The sequence below is a fragment of the Mesocricetus auratus genome, unplaced genomic scaffold (assembly GCF_017639785.1).
Source record: "Mesocricetus auratus isolate SY011 unplaced genomic scaffold, BCM_Maur_2.0 Super-Scaffold_4256, whole genome shotgun sequence".
Lineage (NCBI taxonomy): Eukaryota > Metazoa > Chordata > Mammalia > Rodentia > Cricetidae > Mesocricetus > Mesocricetus auratus.
Genome location: NW_024429182.1, coordinates 22,203,698 through 22,225,227, shown reverse-complemented (window position 1 = coordinate 22,225,227; position 21,530 = coordinate 22,203,698). Strand labels below are relative to the sequence as shown.

The following is a 21,530-nucleotide window of genomic DNA, read 5'->3' as shown; positions in this document are numbered from 1 at the left end:
TTTAATCCCTGATTATACTGTGAGGAACTACTGCTTCAAATTTACTTGCAGACATGTTTCCTTTTCTGATTAGTAATGCTACTGAAATGTGGGTGTGTTTTTACACACTAATATACACTTAACTATTTCCATTGAATTTCTTTTCTATTTTTGTCTTTCATGAGTTCTCACGACATAAATTTAAATTTTCTAGTAAAGCAATATCTTTGAAAAAGTATACAGAGAAGCAAAACTTTATTAATTAAACCTGACTAGAAAAATGGCTCACTCAGTAAAGGGCCTGCCATGGAAGCATGAGGACCTGAGTTCAGATCCCCATATAAGAAGTTCTCATATAAGAAGTTGGGTGTGACAGTGTGCTTATACCCCAGTGCTGGGGAGACTACACAGTCAAATCAATGCGCTTCAGATTCAGGGTAAGGCCCTGTCTCAAAGAAGTAAAGGTGAACGGCAATGAAAAAAATACTTAAGTTAATCTGTGCCATCAACAAACACACGCATGCGTAGACCCATATTAATGAGTTCAATACCCCCTGCATGCATGCACACACACACACACACACACACACACACACACACACACACACACACACACACACGATGTGCAAACAAAAACGTGCAATGCAGACAGCTTTATACCTCAAACTAACAGAAGATTAAACACTAACACTCAGTATTGGGCAGTCAGTTCAGAAATGACTCAAACTACTAATAACATCCTGAGTGACACAATATAATGAGAAAACCATTTGGCAATCTCTCATTTTTAAATGTGATTACTACTGGATCCACTAATTCTAGTCAAGAAGTCTAAATCATAGAATACTCACAATATAAAAACCCAATATGGACAGTGGCCTCCCCAACACTGACTGTATCAGGAAAACTCTTGAGACAACTCGCCATCTACCCAGCAGGGTGCTGCATGTTCATGTGTGGGATGCTGAAGCTGACCACACAACATACCATTCTGCTGAAGAATGTGTTCCTTGTAGAAGCCTATTTTGTAAGTTTTGAAACAAGGAGGCATATATCTCTTTACAAATACATCTAGGAAGATATATACAACAAACTGTCAGCAATGCCTACATCTAATGAATGAATATTTTTAACTTTTTACCTTATAAGTCTGTAAATAAATTTCTTGAAACAATAAAAAATTAACTTCATAATTTAAAACAAACTTCAAAGTAAGAAAAGAAAGGCTTACCTCTGGCCTAACTTCATAATTTCTGCCTTTTACAAAACCAGAAATCACTTTAATTACACCAAGAGAAGCGTGGCCCAATTTATCTTGCTTAAAGAGTTTTTTTACTGCTTCACAACACATTTCAGATACCTGAAAAAGAAAGCATTACAATACAGCAGTACTGACAGTGTGAATCAGCCAACCCTGCTGTTGGGGGACTGTTTGTGCATTATAAGACGTTAAAAGCCCCCATGGAGAATCACTCACTAAACTCATGCTCAAATCATTTTCTTAGAGACAGTGCATAATAAACTGATACTAACTTACGACTAACAGCTTATAAAGAACTCAGGGCTAAGAGATGAAATACACAGTGAGCAATCTTCCCATAAGAACAAGAACAATAAACTAGTTTTAGAGCAACCCACCAACTTTGCGCCATCGTTCATCAAGGGGACAATCAGGACAATGATGTTGTTGTGAAAGTTAAAATGGGGCAGGGCCACCAGCAGCTCACACAAGCTCTTCACAGCCACTTCGGCCAAGCCTTTGTAAGCCTTTAAGGACACCACATTGCTCTTCTTCAGCTTCCTTTGCTTCCAGTCTAAAGCAACACAAATGCAGTTACTTTAATCACTGCTCAGAGACTGAAATGATTAGCTCTTGTTATACAGTAAACATGCATTCCCACACTTCCACACTTTTACTAAACTATAAAATGTTTTCAAGGTCAGATCTGTGTAGAACATCTAACATCTGTATCTTTATGGTTTCAGACAGAAGCTACAAGCTACATAAACAGGAAACTGTAAAATACAGGATTGATCTTGGAACCAAAAGGGGGGAAGAGAAAACTATAAATCATCTTACTAATCTTTCAAATTAGTTACATGCCAAGATGGTAATGCAAAACCAACAAGTCAACTCAGTGAGTTATGGACCTGAGTTCAACCCCTAGAATCCACGGGTTGAAAGGAGGGAACTGCCTCCCACAAGATGCCCTCTTAAACTCACATTTGCACAATACCAAATATGCACCCACATGGATAGCCACACACACACAAAAAAAATGTATGTATGTAAAAAAAATAAGAAATGGCGCCGGGCGGTGGTGGCGCACGCCTTTAATCCCAGCACTCAGGAGGCAGAGGCAGGTGGATCTCTGTGAGTTCGAGACCAAGCCTGGTCTACAGAGCGAGTTCCAGGACAGGCTCCAAAACAATACAGAGAAACCCCGTCTCGAAAAAAAAATAAACAAAAAATATAAAAAAATAAGAAACGGCAATTTGGGCTTTCTTCCTTTTTTGGCTTTGTTTTTGTTTTGTTTGGAGACAGTATCTGTGTAATAGTCTGGCTGTCCTAGAACTCACACCATAGACAACGCTGGCCTCAAACTCAGAGACTCACCTGCCTCTGTCCCTGGGGTACTGGGATTAAAGTTGTGTGCCACCACCATCTGAAGAAATGGTAATTTGGATACACATATAATTTAGTATTAAACTTAACTTCATTTTTAATGTAGTTACATTATATTCTTTTATGTGTGAGCATGATGTATGAATGTGAATTCACATCCGTATGCATGGCAAAGCCAGAGGTCATTTTCTGTCACCTTTCACCTTAGTTCACGAAGTATATGTGTGTTCCATGTGTGGTACACAAGAGAGTACAGGTGCCCATATGGTCCAGAAGAGGGCATGAGATTCACTGGAGCTACAGTTACAGGCAGTTGTGAAGAGCCTGGCATGGGTCCTGAAAACCAATTTAGGTCTCCTAAGCCACATCTCCAGGCTCTCCACTGGTCTCTACTGGTCCTGTGCTGGGGCTTGCCAATGGCCAGGTAAGAGCCTCTGGGATCAAATCCTAGTATGTTCCAGGTGGATGCCAAAGCATAGAAACAGTATCCACGCCTCTCATCTCCCCTCTGTGTCCACTCTACTCACAGTACTGTCTCAGCTGATGACAAGGTAATCCTTGGTCCTAGCACTCAGGAAAGGAGTCCAGTGAGACAGAACTAGGCATCTAGGTTTCTTCTCCATTCATCACCCAATTTTCACTAGGCCCCTCTTTATTTGGAGAAGAGTGTACAAAGAGCTTATCACCTAGCTAAGTTTAAGTTTGTTTTTAAAACATGAACAACTAGTTCAAGATACAGCCTTTTTTCTACAGTTTTAAAATAAGAAATTTCAACTGTTCAATAATTCAACAAACATGTGACTACTTATGAAGGACTATAGCATGCTGAACATTGAGCTCAGGTGTAGTGTGCTTGCATTGTGTACATATGTTACTGTGTTCAATCCCCAGCACCATAAAAAGAAAAAGAACTACAAAAATAATAAGGTTAATACTAGTAGTTGATAAAATATCTAAATACTTTGTCTATAAATTCAAATGCTTCTCATAATCGTACAAGGTAAGTGATATTACTACTATTTATTGATTAAAAAAATAAAGCACACAAAGGTAACTTTCCTATTATGTGAATGATGGAGAAAGGCTGAACTTGGGAAGTCTTTTTGTGTTTTGAGACAGGGTCTCCATTCTGGCATACAATGGACTTGAACTCTCTATGTAGCTAAGGATGACCCTGAACTTCTGAGATTTCTGCCTCGACCACGCCTATGCTGACATTATAGTGTGTACTACCACATACACCTGGCTTATGCAATGCCAGAGACAGGAACTTTCATGAATGCTAGGAAAGAGCTCTTCCAATTGACGCCAGGAAGTCTGACTTCAGACTGTCTCTCACATAAAACAGAAGATAAAAGTTACCTTTGTGATCTCATAAGGTTAGGTATGCCTGTTCTTTTAAGATATGTTTGCCTGTTGGGCATGATGGTGCAAGTCTTTAACTCCTGCCTCCAAGAGGCAGAAGCAGACAGATCTCTGTAACCTTGAGGCCAACGTGGTCTACACACTGAGTTCCAAGTCAGCCAGAGCTACATTTAAAAAAAAAGAGCTGGGCGTGGTGGCACAGCCTTTAATCCCAGCTCTTGGAAGGTAGAGGCCAGTCTAGAGTTCCAGGACAGCCAGGGTTACACAGAGATTCAAATCAAAAAAAAAAAAAAAGAAAGTTTAATAAATACCTTTAACTATTTGCTCCAGATTTTCCAAATAAAATTTGTATTGGCTAACCAGGCCTTCTTCAAATTCTCTTAACTTCTGCGTTTCTTTGCGAATCTGAAAAGATCAAAATTATTTTATGTTTAAAAATCAGAGCATTAACTTCAAAAGCTGGCAAGAAAACAAGTGTCTTCTGCTTTGGGTTGGGTCAAGAACAAAGATTAAACAGCAACAATAACCCTCTAGTCTCCCACCTCTAGTCCTCCAAAAGTTTTGGCTTATTTTATACAATAATTCTATCTAGCATCACCTTGGTAGATTTTTCTGCTTCAGTTAGAGGCCGGATTTTATATGAGGGAGTGATGTCCTTAAATAGCTCCATCAGTGAAATTATCACCAACTTCCGGACAGTGACAGCCACATCTGGGTCCTGTTCCATCAGCATGGAACGCAACTCTTTCAGTTTTTTAATCTGTTAAAGAAATGATTCATAAGACTACAAAAATGATGGCAAAACATTTTAGAGCAAAAGACAACAGCCCTGCATCTGACATCGTAAGTGAAATTTACCTAACAACTCACAGAGCCAAGCTGCATTAAACAACAATGACACATCACTAAAGTCATAGGGAAACCACACTTTAGTTATATAGGCAAGTACAAACTATTAAAAATAGGTGAGCAGCCAAGTGTGATGGTGCACATCTTTAATATCAGCACTCACTTGGGAGGCAGAAGCAGGTAGATTTCTGTGGGTTCAAGGTCAACCTGGTCTACATAATGAGTTTCAGAACAGCCAGACCTACAAAGTGAGACTTTATCTCCAAATTAAACAAACAAACAAAGTTGGGCTGGCATGATGGCTCAGCAGGTAAAAGCACTTCCAGAGCATGCCTGATGATTGTGATTTCTATCCCAGAAACCCTTGGTAGAAAACTAGTTCCTAAGAGCTATGTTTGAATTATACATATTCACCATGTTCACCATGGTAAGTACGCCCATGTGCACATAATAATAAATAATTATTTAGAAGGGCAATAGTGGCACACGCCTTTAATCTCAGTACCCAGAGGCAGGTCTCTACAGAGTGAGTTCCAAGACAGCTAGGGCTACACAGAGAAACCCTGTCTCAAAAAACCAAACAAACACACAAAAATCCTAACACTAAATCAATCAAGAATATAACCACTGAGGGGTTGTAGCTCAGTGGTAGAGAACTTGACCAGCATGCATGAGGTTCTAGGTTCATTATCTGATAGTGAAGGCAAATATATATGCATATATAGAGTCAAGTTATGCACATGATAAAATACAAAAGTATAAAGTTGGTGCTACCTTCAGCAGCACATATCCTAAAATTGGAAAGATGCAGAGATGTGAAGCAATCGTATTGAAAAAAATAAGTAAGAAGTTGCTTTGAATTATTACCATTGCTACTGGAGGTAGAACAGTGGGTGAAGAACAGTACTCCAGCATGTGAGCGATGTTTCCCACAGCAATGACAAACGTGCCTTCATCTTTTTGCTAACTTGAAATTGTGTGGCACAGGCATAAAGCCTCTGGAGCAGAAGACCTGAGCCCAATAAAGTGGCAATCAAAATGGGGGGAGGGGGAATCACTTGAGTTATTTGGAGATGCTGGGAGTTGAACCATGGCCTTGTGCATGCTGGGCAGGTAGCTCCTCCACTGAGGCATCTTCAGTTCTCACTAAAGGTTTCTGAGAAAATCTCAGAAGCCCTCGAAGGTCTACGAATCACAGAGATCTGCCCACCTCCACCTCCCAAATGCTGGGAAATGGCACGTGCCACCATGCCCTGCTCTTACTTGAGTTTCTGAAGGCCCGATTTTTCTGTAGGAAAATGACATAAAGACATTATCAAATCACATCATAAGATATTGTCAGGCCAGTGAGAAGACTCAATGACTAAAGGCATTTGCCATTCAGGCCTGATTAGCTGAATTCAATCTCCAGAATCCACCGAATGAACAGACTCCTGAAAGCCGCTCACTGACCATCACATGCACTGTGTGGCATACTCACAGGTATACACGAGTCAAACAAATGATAATAAAGTAAGCCCTTTTATTTATTTATCCTTTATTTGGTTGGTTTTTTGTTTTGTTTTGTTTTGTGTTTTGCTTTTTCTTCCAAGACAGGGTTTCTATGTAGTCCTATCTGTTCTGGAATTCACTCTGTAGATAGACATGCACCATCTCTACCCAGCATAAACTCCTTTTAAAAACTGATACTTTGGTCCTCCCTGGAATGAAATGAGACTCTAGCGATCCCCCATGGAAGGCCTTACCCTCCCTGAGGAATGGAGTGGGGATTGGGTAGAGGCTTGGGGGGGAAGTGGGCGTGGAGGGAGAGAGAGACGGAACTGGGACTGACATGGGAAGCAGGCTTGTTTCTAATTTAAATATATAATAAAAAAGTGTTTAAAAAAAAAACTGACATTTACTGCCGGGGAAAGGCATCACATGTCTTTAATCCCAGCACTCAGGAGGCAGAGGCAGAAGGATCTCTGTGAGTTCGAGACCACCTTGGTTTACAAGAGATAATTCAGGACAGCCTCCAAAACCACAGAGAAATCCTGTCTCAGAAAAAAAAAAGAAAATTCTTTTCTTTTAGATACTTACCACCCTCAGAGTTTCAGAGTTGCCAAAGTAAGTCCTCTACCTTTGTTTGCAAATGAGAAAAACAAACCTCAGAATCTAAGCGGCTTTTTTAAACTCATAAAGAAACGAAGCTGAGATGCAGGATGAAGCTAAGATTCCATCTACTCTTTTATTTCACTCCAGCCTGTTTAGTTAATTCTTTTCCGTTTTGTGTACACCTAAAGGAAACTAGAGCTCTTTAACACACTGTGGATTATACATAATTAATACCACTCACATTGCTTTCCGGATCTGATAGTATGGCAGACGCCAAGGTTGCAATCTGTATCTTCTTTTCCTGTAGTTTCTTCTTTCTCACAATTAAATGTTCTTCTATGGAGAGCTCTTGAATGGGGTTTTCAACGACCTCTGAAAGAAATTGAGTTTTTCTTCTCAAATGTTCCTTTATTTACATAGATCTAAGAAATGCATACTTTTCACATAAAATAGTATCGATGATGAGAGCAAAAATCTGTGTTTCTTGCTGTGCATCACCCTCTTCACAATCATGTAAAACAGGTGCCACCAGTCTACTACGGAACACGTGACGTCATCGTGCACATGCAAAAACTACAGCAAAAAAAGTAGCTTGGCTAACTTTAAATTCAAAACATAACAGACCTCAAATTCCTTCTTCTTCTGTTGTTGTTGTTTTTTGAGACAGAGTTTCCCTGTGTGGCCCTGGCTGTCCTGGAACTCACTCTATAGACCACACTGGCCTCTAACTCAGAGATTCACTGGCCTCTGCTTCCCTCTGTGATTAAAGATGTGTGCCACCACTGCCTGGCCTAAACTCAAATTCTTAAATATTATACGAACAAGCCCATGACTTCATTAGCTAAAGAAATGCTCTTGAGCTGGGCAGTGGTGGCGCACGCCTTTAATCCCAGCACTCGGGAGGCAGAGGCAGGCGGATCTCTGTGAGTTCGAGGCCGGGCTGGTCAGACAGCCTCCAAAACAATACAGAGAAACCCTGTCTCGTAAAACAAAAAACAAAACAAAACAAAGCAAAAAAAAAACGCTCTTGACTTAGTATTTTCTTAAGGTACAAAATACCGATGGGGGAGTAGATAGAGAGAGAGAGAGGGAGGGAGAGAGAGAGAGAGACAGAGACAGAGACATAGGAAAGTAGATAATAAACACACACAAGCATAACCTGTGATGAGCATCTGATAAATGACTGAAACCAGCTAAATACAACAGTTGATTTATAATGTCACATGCATTTTTAATGAGGCCTGCTAAATTAAAATAAAATTTATTTCCAGGCTAATTTTTATTAGTTAAAGCCATTCTTCTGGGTATGGTAGCTCACACCTGTAATCCTGGCATTTGGCAGGCTGAGGCAGGACTGCCGTGAGTTTAAGGCCATCCTGGGTTAGACAGTAAGTTCCCAGTCAATCTGAGCGTTTGAGACCTAGTCTAAAAATAAAAAATAAAAAAAGAACAAGGGTGGGGGACAGTGAACGGGTAGAAGGAGCAGGCCTGTCCTCTGATCTCCACATGTACACATACACAAGAAAAATATCATTTTAAAAACTTAAATAAACAGCAAAAATTCATTTTAAATGCTAAAAACCCACATCTCAGTATCTGAAAAAGAGATATACTAAGCATAATTGTCCTTTAAAAAAAGATTGTATATCACAAAATCAATTTTGCTGTTTTAAAAAGTAATCGTTTTTATAAGTAGGTCCTGTTCTTATAATTAGAAGGATTCAAAACAGTAACAATTAAAATTCTTCATGTTTGCCTCACCAATGAAAATTGTTCACATTTTTCATAATAAAGTGTTATCAAATTTCACAAGGTGAGACTTTCAAATGTGGAAAATGACCTTTAAAGGAGCAGTGCTCCATGACTCCCCTTAGGTACACTGCCTAAAATAACTACACTCACCATGCAAAAGACCACCTTCCCAATCAACTGTCTGTCAAGTACTACATGTCTGTCTTCTTACCTTCCTCAACTTCCAGCTCTTCTTCATCCTCTTCTTCCTGCTGGACGTCCGTGACTATTGGACAGATTTACATATTAAAGTTGTGATAACATTAAGTGGTAAACAAAACAGAGAAGAAACAACAGAGCAGTGGTTACCACAGATCGTAGCATAGCCATCACTCTGAGTAAGGGACCACACCAAAATCCCTGGAAGCTGGCAGAATTTAGTTTTTGCTTAGATGGAGTTTCCTGGGTATATGCTTTGCTCTTAATCACAATAATGTCTTTGACTTTTGCCTTTTTCTGTTTTATTTCACAAACACATTTTCACTTTTTTTCTGTCTCTACCTCTGTGCCATCCCCCCCTCAATCTTTGAAGAGATAATCATCTAATCCTTGTAGCTCTAGTTGCAGTTTCAATGCAGCCAATACTCGAAAGAACTATCTATGCCCCAGCCAGAATCAGTAAGTCTGCTATATGCTAATGGCAGCTACTCTTTTTTTTTTTTTTAAATATTTTTATTTATTTATTATAGCCTTCTGCCTACAGGCCAACAGAGGGTACCAGATCTCATTCAGGGTGGTTGTGAGGCACCATGTGGTTGCCGGGAATTGAACTCAGGACCTCTGGAAGAACAGTCAGTGCTCTTAACCACTGAGCCATCTTTCCAGCCCGGCAGCTACTCTTATTCAGTAGATAGAACTGAACGCCAAACACTAAACTTTGAATGAAAAAAAGTGTGTTCTAATAGTAAAATCTAAGTAACTAGTAAGTCAGCCATTAGACTCACCTGGCTTCTCCCTAGTCTGTGGGATTATGCCACTTTTATCCTTGATAGGCAGCAGGTGAATCAGCTCCTTCTCTGGTGCAGTTTGCAGGGTTCTTGGCATTTTTTCATATTTATCTATCACACTCTCATGCTTTCGTTTCTTGATATGAACAGGCTCACTGCAGAAAAAGGTTCAATTTCAGTTTTAAACGGTACTCTTCTAGTTAGGTCTTTATTGCTGAGATAAACACAATGACCAAAAGCACAGGGCGGTGGTGGTGCACGCCTTTAATCCCAGCACTCGGGAGGCAGAGGCAGGCAGATCTCTGTGAGTTCGAGGCCGGGCTGGACCGACAGCCTCCAAAGCAATACAGAGAAACCCTGTCTCGTAAAAACTTAAAAAAAAAAAAAAAAAAAAACCCACAATGACCAAAAGCAACCCGGGGAGGAAAGGGTCTGTTCCGGCTTACAATTGTAGTCCCTTGTGTAGGGCAGGAGGAGACGGTATGGAGGAGCACTGCTTACGGGCTTGTTCCTCCTGGCTTGTTCAATTTTTCCAACAATACCCAGGACCACATGCCAAGAGATGACACTGTGCACAATGGGCTGGGCCCTTCCACATCAAAACATAAATCAAGAAAATGTCCCACAGGCTTGCCTATAAGCCAGTGGTTCTCAACCTGTAGATTCCAACCTCTTTGGCAAAACTCTACCTCCAAAAATATTTACACTACTATTCATCACTGTAGCAAAAGTATAGTTATAAAGTAGCATCAAAAAAATTTTATGGCTGGGGGTCACTAATACGTTTTCTTTCCCCGATAATATGTTTCTTCATTGACGAAGTAAGCCAGTCCCAGAGACTGAGGCCCAAGAAGCAGCCCACCCTAACTAAACAAGGAGATTATATAGGTTGTAGGCCAATGGTGATATGTCTGCCACAAACTGGGTCTGTGCCCAAGTATGGTCAAAGCTGGACACTTTAGGCAGGGACGTGGGCAGCTGGAACCATCAGGGAAGAAAGCTGCAGTAGCCACCAAGAATGTGGTACTGGGCTTTTTGGTACCTTTCCTTTGTTCAGAGACTCTGAAATAGTGAGGTTTAGAGAGACAGGCAGGGGGTTTTCCAGATCTAGTAGGAGTGAGCTGGAGGTCCCGAGCAGTCACCACAACATGAGGAACTGTATTAAAGGGTCCCAGCATTAGGTAGGTTGAGAACCACTGCTATAAGCCAATCTGATGGAACATGTTTTCAAGTGAGGATCCCTCTTCTCAGATTACTCTAGCTTATGTCAAACTGACAAAAATAGAAACAAAAACAAAACTAACCAGCACTGGTACCTAAAGGTCTATCATTCAGAAAACCTACTGTAAACCAGGCAACATGATACATGCCTATAATCCCAGAATTCTGAAGGCTGAGGCAGGAGGACCGTCAGTTACAGTCCATCTTGGGCTACACAGTAACAATACTAGTCTAGTACATACAAGGCCCTGGGTCTGATGCTCAGAACCACATTGGTAACACGTACAGATATGAACAGTTATAATCCGGCCTGGCGTTGGTGGCACACGCCTTTAACCCCAGCACTCGGGAGGCAGAGGCAGAGGCAGGCGGATCTCTGTGAGTTTGAGACCAGCCTGAACTACCAAGCGAGTTTCAGGACAGCCTCCAAAGCCATAGAGAAACCCTGTCTCGAAAAACCAAAAAAAAAAAAAAAAAGTTATAATCCGGATGAAATATTACCTAGAAGAAAGATCTCTTGTGAGGAAAGATGCTTTCTGCCCCAAATCCTTCATCAGCTGCATGTCATCCTCATCCATCATATCTAAAGGAAGGGCTTCTTCTTCCTCCTCCTCTTCCCTCTCCAACCCTTTAACTGTTCCACCAAAAAAGGAAAAGTATTAAAATTCTGCATTTTTTCTATCTTACCCCCCACCCTCCAGTACTCCCACTACTGACATGCTGGGTGGCAATCCTTTTCCATGTGGAGATACTCTGAATCCAGCAAAGGGCTAGCATCTTAGTCTCTCCGATTCCTGAAATCTGAAAATCAATGTCTCCCTGTATACTGAACTGTGTCTCAGCGCATCTGAGAACCAACGGCTGAATTCATTAACCTTCTCATCTCCAGTGACTTCTTCGTTTCAGCTGCCCTCTCCACAGGCCAGGTCCCAAGCATTGATCTCAACCATCTGTCCTAGTATCATTTTTAGGACAATGTTCTGTTTTACTAACTACATATACAGACCTGTATTTCTTCAACCACTTGCTGTTCTGCACACTAGTGTGCTCCGCTTTTACTCCCTTGCTTCCAATGCATGGCATACTTCAACCATTCTCCTGCTAACACACTCAGCACTTTCCTTTCTACATAACTATCAAAACCCCAACCTACATCATTCTAACTTCCTTCTCTACTCACTTTCTGTGTTCCTCTTTATTCACCTTTTTATTCACACATATATATTATATATTAAAAAAATAACCAAGGTCAGAAACCCTCTTATAAATACAGAAGATTCAACTGTGAACAAGACAATCTTAGTGTTTTCCCTAAGGAAACTCAACCTTCCTAACAGCAGTAAGACTGATAATTATTGCTATGTGAACACAGCACAGAATGAACCTATCTACTTTAAAAGACATTGCATTTCTCAAATCAGAAATAGTTGTGTACTGTTGGTCAACTTTTTCTCCTCCGTTGACCATCTTTTTTTCCATCATTATACCTCTAACTCTCTCACCTCCTCACTTCATCCAAGGACCTACCTTCCTATGATAGTAAAGTGAGGCAACAAGGGAAGAAAAAAACCCCAAACATCAATTTTCTTCAGATCAAATTTAACAGTGTTTGCAGCCATCCTTTCCTTATATTCATCCATCTCTCACAACTTAACTTAGATGCTAAGCTGTAAGAATGGAATTTTTTCTTTTTACTTTTATTAAGGAACTATTAGCACATTATGCTTTTCTTTCCCTTTTTTTTTTCTTTCAGTTTTTTTCAGAGACAGGGTTTCTCTGTGTAGCCCTGGCTGTCCTGTAACTCACTCTGTAGACCAGGCTGGTCTCGAACTCAGAGATCTGCCAGTCTCTTCCTCCTGAGAGTGCTGGAATTAAAGGTGTGTGCCACCACTGCCTCACAGCATATGACATTTTTCAAGTTGTAAAACTCAGAAGAGATCTCTCAAAGTATCTAACCAACCAATTCATTTTTCCTAGATTGGAGATTGACCACATGGCTAGCAACAAAAATCAAGAGAAAAGCCCACCTTTCCTGGCTTCTAGTCAAATGACCATTTATCCATTACAATAGGTTACTACTGGGTCAAACTGTCAAGATTATGAGCATAAGATGGCTATCGAGAAAACAAATAGTTATTTAAATCAGCTACAGAACCAGCCTGATTCAAAATGGTCATATTCTTTTCCTGTTTTGAGTATCTGGGGTTCTTGAATAGTTCTACAAAATAACCCAGACAAGTACACCTGAATTTCCCCTCAAGTGTACAGGCTGAAAGAAAATCAGCAGTTTAGAAAATGAAGTACCAGCTGGGCAGTGGTGGTACACACCTATAATCCCAGCATTCAGGAGGCAGAGGCAGACAGAACTGTGTGAGTTCGAGGCCAGTCTGTTCTACAGAGCAAACTCCAAGTCTGCCAGAACTATACAGAGAAACCTGTCTAGAAAAACAAAAATAAAGATAAGAACAGGAAGAACCTATTGGCCACACAGTGCAGAACACACCAACGCAAAGCACTCTCGCCTGGGCTAACTCTCAATGAGTGGGCAAGTGACAGCCCTGACACGTAGATCACAGCGTGTTTACATAGCTGCTCTGAGTGTCTGCCAATACATTTTCAGACCTGCTGTCGAGACCAACTAAAAGCAGAAGCTAGCTTTCTCAAAGTGCATACTAACTGGAAATGTTTTCTCATACTGACTGTAGTAAAACATAAAGGCATTCTATCCTTATCTAGACTTACAAAGATCTGAACACAGGACAAACGGTTTCTAGAAAACAAGTCACCTCCATGGAGAATACTTTAGAATAACTAAAGAGAACTACGGTAAGCGAAGGCTCTCATTACCTGGTCGTTTGCTCTTTGGGTCCTCCAATGGGATGGGTTTTTTAGACACAGCATCTTTCACAGCTTGCCTTAGCTTCCTCTGCTCTTTTCGGTACTTCTTGATAGTACTTTGTTGTTTAAATTGCTTGTTTTTTAGTTTGTTTTCAAGTTTCACTTTACTAGTTTTTATCAACTTGCGAAAGCTTGGGACCTGCTTTTTATTTCTTCTCTAGAAAACAACAACACAAGGGACACTGCAACTGAGACGTCTAGATTATTCTTTAAAGCAGGTTAAGGAAAGTAGTTTACAAGTTAAATCAGACCAATTCCTCAGATGTCTCCCAACCATGAATCCTGCATAGGAACTAAAACCAACATATGGCAGTATCAAATCCTACAGAATGTCACTGGGGCATCAGTTACTCAGCACAGGATTCTCCCGTGATCTGAATCTGGTCTCTCAATTGTGTAAGATCTGAAGAGGAAAACGTTATGAATCTCTCATCTTGAGGTAAATGGCTATTCAAGGTTAGCTTAACGCTTGTAATGTAACACAGAGCAAAAGAAAAAAAGGCTACTTTAACAAGAACAACTGACATTTACTTCGTGTTTTATTATTTACAAAGCACACAAACGTCCCAATTATATATATATAATTATATATATATATAAAATAATCCTCACATAACAAATTAAGAAGTGAAGGTTACAGAAGTCATGTAACTTGATGAAGATCCCTAACATAAAGGTAAAACCGAATTATGCCCTTTGGATTCCAATTCTCTTGTTGGTAACTGCTTTACAATCGAAATCCCAAGACTACTTCTAAATCTCCCTCTCCATCTAGGAAAATCACCAGTCTTCCTATCTCCTTTATCGGGAAAAGGGTCCTCTCCGGGTCCGGTGCCTCCTAAAGTAGGTTCACAGAAGTTTGGACTTGCTTCTCTTGTGTAAAAAAGGATTCGACACAGTCTGAAAAAACTCTTCAGCCTGACATCCTCCAGATGCAGGGCTCATTGCTGCCCTCACACCTAGTGCTCCCTGAGGCCGCGCTTGGGCGCAGCGGGAGAAGAAGCTAAACCCGGGTCAGGACCCGAAGTAGATGCTGCATAGAGCTTCCAACAGCCCCAACATGGGCCACCGCCCCCTATGATCAGAGTGGAAACCTACGGGAAAGACAAGGAAAGCAGAGACCCTGTCAACCCAAGAAACCCTAAGTCCCGAGGGCACTTACCGCCTTCATCCTTACGCCTGCAAGGACTACCACGTCTAAGATCCACGGGACAGAGGAAGACGCAGGAGCCGGAGGAAGTAACACACGTGCCCAAAGCGCAACCTTTCTCAAACAGGAAGCCGCTACACCTTTCTGCCGCCGGAAACGGGAGGCGGGACTTCCGTCTGCGGGCCTTGGCGCAGACGCGCCCCCTGGTGGCTCTGGTTTCGCGCTCAGGCGCTCGCAGGCTGACCCGGCTGAGACTCGCTGAGACGGGATGCTGGTGGCCCGGGGCGAGTGGGTGGCCCAACTGGTGGACTAGGACGGGTTCTGGCCCGGGTTCCTTTGGAGTCCTGGGGAAGACAGAGGCGAAGGCTTGGCTTTTTCCGTCGCCTGCATTTCGTGGCTCATTCTGTTGCGGGTATTCGCCTGCCTGGTCTTTTAGAGGGCGGAGAGCAGCTCGTTTATTAGATAAAGCTGGCCCCTGCACAGGCGCTGGGGTTTTGTTACAAATGACGAATGGTTTCTCACCAACTTCTACCAACCGAAAGTCCACGTTTCTTAGTTTAGACGTGGTGGCACACGCCTTTAGTCCCAGCCCTCTGGAGGCAGTGACAGATGGGTCTCTATGAGTTCGAGGGGTCTACACAGTGTAAACCCAATCAAAAGAAAAAGTCTATGGTTTTCTATGGAATTGTTTTTGATTTGGTTTTAACCATTATATGAGTCAGTACTAGCTTAGTGAGACTTCCAGAATTAGGGTTCTGCTAACCTTTTGATAAAAATACAGTTGTCTACTTAGTAATCATGACCAAATAGTTAATTCGTACAGGAAGTTATAGACATTGCAAGAATATGTTTTTCAGGTACTTGTCTCCCAAAGACTTTGTCCTGCATTTAAAAGGGAAGGGGGGGACATTGGTGGCACACGCCTTTAATCCCAGCACTCCAGAGACAGAGGCAGGTGGATCTCTGTGAGTTCAAGGCCAGCCTGGTCTACGGAGCTAGTTCCAAGACGGGGCTACTCAGAAAAACCCTGTCTCCAAAAAACGAACAAAAAAGGAGACAATGGGCTAGAAAAATGGTTCAACAGATAAGCATGCTTGCTGCTCTTCCAGGAGACCGGAGTTCTGTTCCCAGCTCCCACATCCATCTTCACCTCCAGCTCCAGGGATTCTTCTGCCCTTCTCAGGCAACCACCCACACATGCATACAGATAAAAATAAGAATGTTTGAAAAGAAAACCACATAAAGCTGAACTTAAGGCTATTAAAGGTGACGTTATTTGACTAACCCCCAACTCAACAAGTTCCTGTTTAGTCTCCCAACTACTGATTACAGAGTAGAGCCACCATGCCCAGACTTAAGCAGACCATTCTCGACCATAACCCTGACACAGTTGGCCTCACAGCCCTGAGCTGGTGAGATAAGCCAGAAAGGCGTCCAGAGGACGCTGAGGTCATGAACAGTGTGGCTGTCCTACAGAGCCTGAAAAGAAGCTAGCCCTTTCTGCTTTCCACAGACAAATGCCTTCCATCTGGCACTGTCTTCCCCCTCCCTTCTAACTTTCTCCTTGTTCTCGCTCTCCTTGCACACCCTGTCTTGGAAACAGCAGAGCCGGTCCCACTGTTGAATTACTTCATCACACAAATTGAAAACATAAGCCTGCGCTCTTAGCAAGCGCCTGAATTCCTTCCTGAACATAACAGTTACTCCCATTTCATTGGCTTGTTCCAAAGATGAGGCATCCCCATTTCTATTCAAAACCAACTCCACGTTTCTTACTCTTCCATCAACTATCTTCTCCCTCTGCCTTTCCCTAGTAGTTCCTTCCCTGTTAGCTTATTTACATAGAGCTCTTCACTTTTTTTAAATGATGCTTTCACCTTTTAATTACTATTTTGTCTTTCTCCTTCCCGGAAAAATCATCACCCTGTGTCTCCACTTCCTCTTCTCTATTCTCATGACCAGCTCTGTGCTAGATTTTTAAATTTTATTTTAGATTACTTTATTTTATATGTATGAGTGTTTTGCCTACATGTTTGTATATACACCGAACGTGTGACTGGTACTGGCGAGGCTATCACATCGCTTAGAACTAGAGTTATGGATGGTTGTAAGCCACCAAGTGGGCTCTAGGAATTGCACCCTGGCCCTCTGCAACAGCAACAAGTACTCTAGACCCTTGAGCTATTTCTCTAGCACCCACCCATCACGCTAACTTTTTTAAAGGAACTGCATCTTTTTCTTTGCCCGTTTTATACTTAAGTTTATAATCAAGTAAAATCTTTGAGTCATTTTTAAACATTTGTTGCCATGTTAACTCTCTCCTGTCTTGAAATCAAACAGCTTTTTGTTTGAAAGCACGTTTTAAAAAAAAAATGATTCCTGCCAACGTAAGTAAGCTAAGATGAACCTAATCTAATTGGCTTCATTTGTTTGTTTGTTTGTTTTCCAGGCAGTTTCTCTATGTAGCCCTGGCCATTCTCACCCAGGCTGGCATCAAACTCAAGAGACTGGCTAGCCTCTGCCTCCTGAGTGCTGGGATTAAAGGTGAGTGCCACCACTGACTAGGGTCCAATCAGCTACCTGATCCTGTTCACTCCAGCTTGTCACCCATTCAGCTAACCCACTGTTAAGCCTAGTTTGTGCTTGATGTCTTCTTGGCTCACTCTGAGCTTTTCTAGATATGAGTTTGAAGCCATATCTAGACTGAGTGAGTTCCAGGCAGCCAGGGCAACACAGAGAAACCCTGTGGGGGGGGTATGTAGCTAAGAGTAGGGGCACATATCTACTTGAGAATATAAAACAGGATTGTCACAAGTTCAAGGTCAGCCTGTACAACTTAATGAGAGTCTTCTCCAAAAGAAAAATTTAAATTTATTTTTTTATTTATGTATGTGTGTATATATGCTTCATGCCTGTAGGTGTTCATGGAGACCAGAAGAGGCTGTCAGATTCCCTGGAGTTGGAATTACATATGAACCACCAGACTTAAGTGAATTCTATTCCTGTTGAAGAGCAACAAGCACTCTTAACCCCTAAACCATCCTCCAAGCCCATGTCTCCAAAATCTTTTAAAGTAAAAAGCGAGTAAGGCATATTACTACCTTAGTCGGGGTTTCTATTGCTGTGAAGAGACATCATGACCATGGCAACACTTACAAAGGAAAAACATTTAATTGGGGTTGCTTACATTTTCAGATGTTTAGTTTGTTACCATCATGGTATTGTTGTTTTTACTCTTACTCTTTACTCTTTTGGCTCTTTTGGGGGACCTGTCACCCAGCTCCCAAATCAGTCACACACAGAGTCTTATTTTTTCTTATGAATGCTCAGCCTTTGCCTGGCTTGTTTCCTTCCAGTTTTTCTTAACTTTAATTATCCCATCTGCCTTTTTTCTCTGGGCTTTTACCTTTACTTACTTCTGTAATCTCATTTTCACTCTTACTCTGTGGCTGGTTGTGTAGCTGGGTGGATGGCCCCTAGTGTCCTCCTCTTCTTGTTCTCTTGTTCCTTCTCCTTTCCTTCCAGATTTCTCCTTCTCGTTATTCTCTCTGCCTGTCAGCCCTACTCATCCTGTCTCCTGCTTCACTATTGGTCGTTAATCTCTTTATTAGACCATCAGGTGTTTTAGATAGGCAAAGAATCATAGCTTCACAGTAAAACAAATACAACATAAAAAACACAACACATCTTTACATCATTAAAACAAATGCTTCACAGCATAAACAAATGTAACAGGTCTTAATATTCTGCAACATCATCATGGTGTAACATGGTGGCATGCAGGCAAGCATAGTGCTGGAGAAGGACCTGAGAGTACATTATCTTGACCCTCAGGCGACAGGAAGTGGTCTGAGACACTAAGCATGGCTTGAGCATATAAGACCTCAAAGCATATAAGCATATAAGACCCCACAGTGACACATTTCCTCCAACAAGGCCATGCCTACTCTGACAAAGCCATATCTAAAAGTGACACTCCCTGTGAGCTTATGGGGACCAGTTACATTCAAACTACTACAATAACTTAGTGGTACTGCACTTGCTTAATACATGTAAGGCTGTAGGCTGAATCCTCAATCACACACACATATACACACACAACATTAAAAAAAATCAAAAATGGGGATGGTGGCAAACACTTTTAATTGCAGCACTTAGGAAACAGACACAGGAAGAACTCTGTGAGTTCCAGGCCAGCATGGTCTATAGAGTGAGTTCCAGAATAGCCAATGCTACACAGAGGAACCCTGCCTTGCAAAACAAAATTTTTTTCTTAAGGAATGAAATTATGTCATTTGCAGTAAAATGGTTGGAACTGGAGATCATCATATTAAAATAAGGTATGCTTAAAAATATATCACCTGTGGATGCCGGGCGTTGTTGGCGCATGCCTTTAATCCCAGCACTCGGGAGACAGAGGCAGGCAGATCTCTGTGAGTTCGAGGCCAGGCTGGACCGACAGCCTCCAAAACAGAGAAACCTTGTCTCGTAAAACCAAAAAAAAAAAAAAATATATATATATATATATATATATATATATATATATATCACCTGTGGAATCAAATCAAAGACCGCAATATCAACCCACACACCTAAGACCACCTAATTTTTAACAAAGAAGCTAAAATGTATTTGGCAAATGCTACTGATATAACTGGCTCTCAACATGTAGAAGAATCAAAGAGATCCATATCTATCACCATGCACAAAACTCAAGTCCAAATGGATCAAACACCTCAGTATAAATCCATCCACACTGAACCTCATAGAAGAGAAAGTGGGAAATACATTTGTACACATAGGCACAGGAGACCATTTCCTAAATAGAACACTAGTAGCACAGACTCTGAGAGCAACAATTAATAAATGGTACCTCCTGAAACTGAGAACCTTCTGTAAAGCAAAGAACATGCAAGACCAAACAGCTCCCTACAGAATAGGAAAAGATCTTCACCCACCCCACATCTGACAGAGGGCTAATCTCCAAAATATATAAAGAACTCAAGAAGCTAGAAATCAAACTACCAATAATCCAATAAAAAAAACAGGGTACAGATCTAAATAGAGAATTCTCAACAGAACAATCTCAAATGGCAGAAAGACACCTAAGGAAATGCTCAACATCCTTAGTCATCAGGGAAATACAAATCAAAACCACTCTGAGATCCCATCTTACACTGATCAGAATGGCTAAAATCAAAAACACCAATGACAGCTTATGCTGGAGAGGATGTGGAGAAAAGGGAATACTCCTCCATTGCTGATGTGAGTGTAAACTTGTACAGCCACTGTGGAAATTTGATATGGAAATTAGTATGGCAATTTCTCAGAAAATTAGAGATCAATCTACCACAAGACCCTGCAATATCACTATTGGGCAAATACCCGAAGGAGGCAATTTCACACCACAAGGACATTTGCTCAATTAAGTTCATAGCAACATTATTTGAAATAGCCAGATCTTTGAAAAGGCCTAGATGCCCGTCAATTGAGGAATAAATAAAGAAAATCTGGTATATTTACACAATGGAGTACTATTCAGCAGTAAGAAACAATGACATCCTAAAATTCACAGGCAAATCGGCAAAACTAGAAAAAAATCATCCTAAGTGAGTGATTTGTGTATATGTCAATAAAGCACTGTTGGCCAATAGGGAAGCAAGATAGGTGGGACTAGGAGTTCAGGAGGACTCTGAGTAGGAGAAACACAGAGAGTCATCATGTAGCCCGCCAGAGAAGTAAGATGTCCGTCCGATAAGAGAAATACTTAGATGGGTTAAATACTTAAGTCAGAGCTAGCCAGTAAGAAACAAGCAAGGCCAACAGCTTCATAATTAATACAGTGTCTTGTGTTATTTGGAGAGTACAATGTGGCAGAGCCCAGGCAACTGGTGGGGAAAAACCAAAGCGGCTGACAAGGAAAAGGCTTCTCTCTGCAAGTGAGGTAACCCAAAACCAGAAAGACAAATACAGTATGTACTCACTCTTACATGGATACTGGAAATAAAGCAAAAGATACACAGCCTACAAGCCACAACCCCAGAGAAGCTAGAACCCTCTTCTAGAAACAGAAGCAGATGCAGAAATCCACAACTAACCAATGGGCCAAGCTCCTAGAGTATAATCAAAGTGAGGGATGAGTAAAATATGAACAAAGGAGTCAAGACCATGAAGGAGAAACCCACAGAATCAGCTGACCAAGCTAGTGAGAGATCACTGACTAAGGTCTGACAAATGGGGAATCTGCATAAGACCAAACTAGACTCCCTTAATATAGGTTACAGTAATGTGACTGGGCCAATATATGAGGCCACTGGCAGTGGGTCCAAGACCTAACACTAATGTATAAACTGACTTAGTGGAACTCATTCTATATGGAGAAATACCTTGCTCAGCCTAGACATGGGCATGTGGGGTGGAGAGGTACCTTGGTCCTGCCTCAACTAGATGATGGGACAGCTTAGTAGACTTCCTATGGGAGGCCTTACCCTCTCCGTGGAGGAGATGGGAGGATGGGAGAGTAAAAGAAGTGGGAGGGAGGGGGAACTGTGACTGGAATGTAAAAAATAAATTGATAAAAAAAGAAAAAATACCACTTGCTGGGGGTGGT

The 21,530-nt window shown here is 41.4% G+C and overlaps 1 protein-coding gene across 1 annotated transcript in view; it reads right to left on the bottom strand.

The window, feature by feature from the left end:
• Noc3l (NOC3 like DNA replication regulator) overlaps positions 1-15,100 on the bottom strand; it is a 34,005-nt gene extending 18,905 nt beyond the window's left edge. Inside the window, exons 1-10 of the mRNA XM_040744916.1 lie at positions 14,933-15,100; positions 13,720-13,927; positions 11,374-11,506; positions 9,649-9,806; positions 8,877-8,930; positions 7,155-7,285; positions 4,569-4,730; positions 4,282-4,375; positions 1,618-1,793; positions 1,211-1,339 (exon numbers count right to left, since the gene is read on the bottom strand). Coding sequence (XP_040600850.1) covers positions 1,211-1,339; positions 1,618-1,793; positions 4,282-4,375; positions 4,569-4,730; positions 7,155-7,285; positions 8,877-8,930; positions 9,649-9,806; positions 11,374-11,506; positions 13,720-13,927; positions 14,933-14,941 — 1,254 coding nt within the window. The 5' untranslated portion in view covers positions 14,942-15,100. The remainder of the gene's footprint in view (positions 1-1,210; positions 1,340-1,617; positions 1,794-4,281; positions 4,376-4,568; positions 4,731-7,154; positions 7,286-8,876; positions 8,931-9,648; positions 9,807-11,373; positions 11,507-13,719; positions 13,928-14,932) is intronic.
• Between the last annotated feature and the right edge of the window lie 6,430 nt (positions 15,101-21,530).